Here is a 4,033-nt window from a genome sequence, read left to right as displayed (position 1 = left end):
CTCATCAAACTGAACGAAACGCAGTCTTGAGAATTTGTACTGTTAAGTCCAAACGATGTGAAGCGCTTAGATGGGAATTACAAACTACTACTAGCAAAGTCCAATACGTTGAACATCGGTTCAATGGGAAATACGAATTGTTCATTGCTCAAGAAACCAACGATGCAAATTATGGTGATTATAACCAGAAAATAAAACAGATGTAGGTTTATTTGCAAACAAAAACTTAAAATCTTGTAATGTGCAAGTTCCGTGAACGATCCAGGTAAACCTCACCAATAAATAAATAAATAAAATAAAAAAAATACGGTGAGTTTCGCTAAATGTGAGGTAAACTTTTAAGGTTACACACATGTAATTTGAACCTCTCATTTAAAATAAACGAATACGTATTTCAGCGTTCTTTGATTTTAGCTACGTGGAAGGGATCAAAAAAATGTCAGTATGGTTCGCTAATATTCTCCATACGTAGTGTCGTGGAGCCATTTGCTAGTACCCTAATCCCTTTTTGTGCGTTTAAATTTGCTGCTCATATTATCTCTTAACCTACATGCTCTTAAACAAGTAGAAAGAAAGTACGAAATAAATTACAAAACTATTTAGAAACTTCAAAACCGGTTCTATTTGTCTGCAAATTGTGGAGTTTTGTGTTGAAAGACACAAGAGTTATATTATTTTGTTTTTGAATGTTTATATATACTGTTGGTACACTTTAGAAGTTTATTAGGAAGATACATACGTAATAGATATATACTTCAATTCAAACTTTCTAGATCTAGAATCAAAGCAAGATAAAGAACCTCTCACGCGTTGACATTTACAAAATTTGTGAACTCGAAATACATCAAGTTTCTAGAACTCGAAATAAATCAAGTTTCTTCATTACAAAGAAATGAAGTTTGTATTTCATTTTATGAAAAAGTTTCATTCTAAATATTAATGCTGTACTATGTAATTACTTATTTTATTTTCAAAAATATTTCACACAGAAAAAAATACACTACAAGAAATTGATAATTATACACAAGTAGTGTCCAGCAACCAGATTTCTTAATAAATTTTACAATCACTCACGAAGATACAATATGAAGCTCTGAAAGTCATTTTTAGACAACTGAGCTTTTGTCCTAAAAATGCACTGATAATGAAAACAAGAACTGCTTCTTTACATATACAAATGTTTTTGTTTGCATGCAAATTTATGATCACAAGCCTGGGAATGTCATTATTTGAAATAATTTATAAATTACATAAACTTGCCAAAATTCACCAAAAGAGAAAACTGAAATACATCTCACAGATTCATGGATATATCATATCTTTATTCTTCTTAACGACATTAGATCAAAAAAAGCAAAAGCGCCTCTCCTCTGTTACAAGATTCAATAACAATGTAACATTACTAATATTACTCTTATCTTACTTCACTATCCACTAACGTACTGTATATGCGGCGAAATAATAAAGCCCTATGCAAATATTTCACATGCATCACATACATCAATAGAACCAAGGACTACACTTCTGTTTACTTACGCAGCGAAAAAAAAGGTGCTGCTGTTCTCCCCCTGAGCTTAAACCAAATTTTGAGATATAAGCCCCCTAAACTTATATTAATATCTGCAGGTGAAGCAGTTGCCATCCACCAATACTAGTCAAACAAAAACAAATACAAACTGCATGTATATGCATTGATTCATTGAGATTGAAAGCGTTAGAAACAGTTAATTGAAATAAGAAAACGTTATGGATGGATATTATTATTTATTATGGGTTTAATTTGTACTTTATGAAAATTACCGTATTCATTCTGTATTTTATACATACTTTGTCCCATGTCAACTTAAAATTCAATGCAGAAATCGACGAAATTTCTCGATCTGCGACACTGCTTAAGTAGCATTAATCAAATTACTGCTTCAAATTTCCATATTTTGCGAAAGTTATAAGTTAACGGACAGTTGTAGTTTTTTTTGTTTTTTAATGAAGCAAGTTAAAAAATGTTCAGTAACATTCAATTGGAAAATAATAGAATGTTATCAAAAACTAAAGAAAGATATCAAATAATTGTATTCATTCACCTAAAATTAAATACTTTACTTACGCGAGTAACTAAACCTACATAAAATAAACCCTAAGGACAACGACTTTTATTAGATAAACACTAGTGAATTCTATCAATTCAAAACGAGAAAAGAAACGTAAGAACATATGCCAAAAGGAAACTAAAATGGTATTGATTGATATAGCTTAAGAAAAACTATCAAACTTTCACTAAACATAAATTTTACGACTTGAGTTTGATTGTGAAATCGTGTTTGCATATTGCATTTTAATCGTTTGTAGCGTTTTTTAAATTTAAAATTTAATTCAGCAGTGCAACTTGTGCCAACCTATTGCGGTTTGCAAGCGAGAGGTTTTAGATATTTGTTCAAAAATATTAATATATCTGCATTTTCAAGGAGAAGTCTAGATCTACTGGCAGTAACGATATTACCAGCAAGTGAAAATACTCGTTCAGATTCGACTGAAGTTGCTGGAATCACCGTGAATCTTCTAGGAAGACATGCTAATTTTTGAAGCCGATGCTCGTTAAGTTTCGACCATTCAAGGCTGTTGCAACTTTGCGAAAGACACTGATCTTATTTATAAAGAGTAAGCTCATCTGTTACATTAGGACTTTTTGAAGACGATGGAAATATTCCAAGCAAATAGTCTAATGCTGATGACCCACCGGACGATTGCTGTGATAAATCATCTTCTTATTCTTCAGATTCTACGCAAATATCATGAACCCATCTATGGATATTTGTTTGCATTTTAAAATTCAGAAATGGTAATGATTTGTACTTTGGGTCCAAGAATGTTGCTAAGAGGTAACATTTCAGAACACTATTTGACAAAAAGTCTGATGATTCAGAATCGGGTAATGCATCGAGCTGAAGACGCTTTCCTAAGTCAACTGATATTGAAGATTTCAAGTTCTTAACAATTTCAGAATCTGAAGGACATTCCTTCAGGTGGTTAGAAATAAGACCGTAGCCTAGTGGTAAAGCAAAATAAATGGAACACTTTTGATCACACATAACTGTTGTAGCCATTTGCAGTGGCTTCAGTACGCGAACGATATCTTCCATGATTTGCCACTTGTCTTCAGTTAATTGTAAATTCCTTGCATCCATAGGTTTAGTGACATTTCTATCAGAGAACACTGCAATTATTGATTCTCTTTGTTCCAGCAACCGTTCGATCATCGAATATACACTGTTCCAGCGAGTCTTTGTATATTGAATAAGGCGATGCTTTGGTAACTTTAGAAATTTTTGTTTCTTTTCAAGCGCGACTGAAGCAGTGGTGCTATGTTTGAAGTGCCCTACCACTTTGCTACAGATTGAAATTATATTTGTTAGCTCGCTTTTCTCTAAACTGGTCAGTATGGATCGCTGCAATGTATGTGCCAAACATGATACATTGTAAACCGGCAACAAACGTCCAGCATTAATCATATTCGATGCATTGTCGTGAACTAATGCAACTATTTTGTCTTTGATGCACCATTCCTCCATACACAGTTTAATACCATTAGCTACATTTTCAGTTGTATATCGTTCTTCTAGTTCAATTGTCTTGAGAACAAAATCTTCTGTACAGAAGTTCCTATACAGAGCATAACATGTCACTGTAATGTAAGAATCTGTTGCTCGAGACGTCCATATATCTGTCGTTAAAGCAACTATTTCTGCTTTCTGTAGCCTCTGTTGAACTTGCTCTTTCAGTTCAGAATAAAAAAAAGCTGCAAGCGTCTCCATAGTGTCCGCCTAGACGGTACGCTATAACTTGGTTCAAGAAAGGACATTAACTCCCGAAACCCTTTCCCTTCAATAAATGAAATTGGGAGTAGATCTGGTACTATCATGTTTGCAATCCTTTTTCGTAATCTGTTCTTCATGTTCTGGTGTGCACGGCCGGCTATTTTTAAGATACTTTACTATTGATCTTTGTTCATACGTTCGCTTTTTATTGTGTGTTTGAG

At 33.3% G+C, this 4,033-nt stretch overlaps 1 protein-coding gene across 1 annotated transcript; it reads right to left on the bottom strand.

The window, feature by feature from the left end:
- Positions 1–2,762: 2,762 nt before the first annotated feature.
- Positions 2,763–3,809, bottom strand: LOC145675330 (E3 SUMO-protein ligase ZBED1-like). The gene has a single exon (XM_081745729.1). The coding sequence runs from the start codon at positions 3,807–3,809 to the stop codon at positions 2,763–2,765; it is 1,047 nt and encodes a 348-aa protein (XP_081601855.1).
- Positions 3,810–4,033: the final 224 nt, after the last annotated feature.

The sequence above is a fragment of the Thermobia domestica genome, chromosome 18 (assembly GCF_964235325.1).
Source record: "Thermobia domestica chromosome 18, izTheDome1.hap1.1, whole genome shotgun sequence".
NCBI classification, from domain to species: Eukaryota; Metazoa; Arthropoda; class Insecta; order Zygentoma; family Lepismatidae; genus Thermobia; species Thermobia domestica.
Note: the sequence above shows the minus strand (reverse complement) of the source record. Positions and strands in the feature narration are given on the sequence as shown.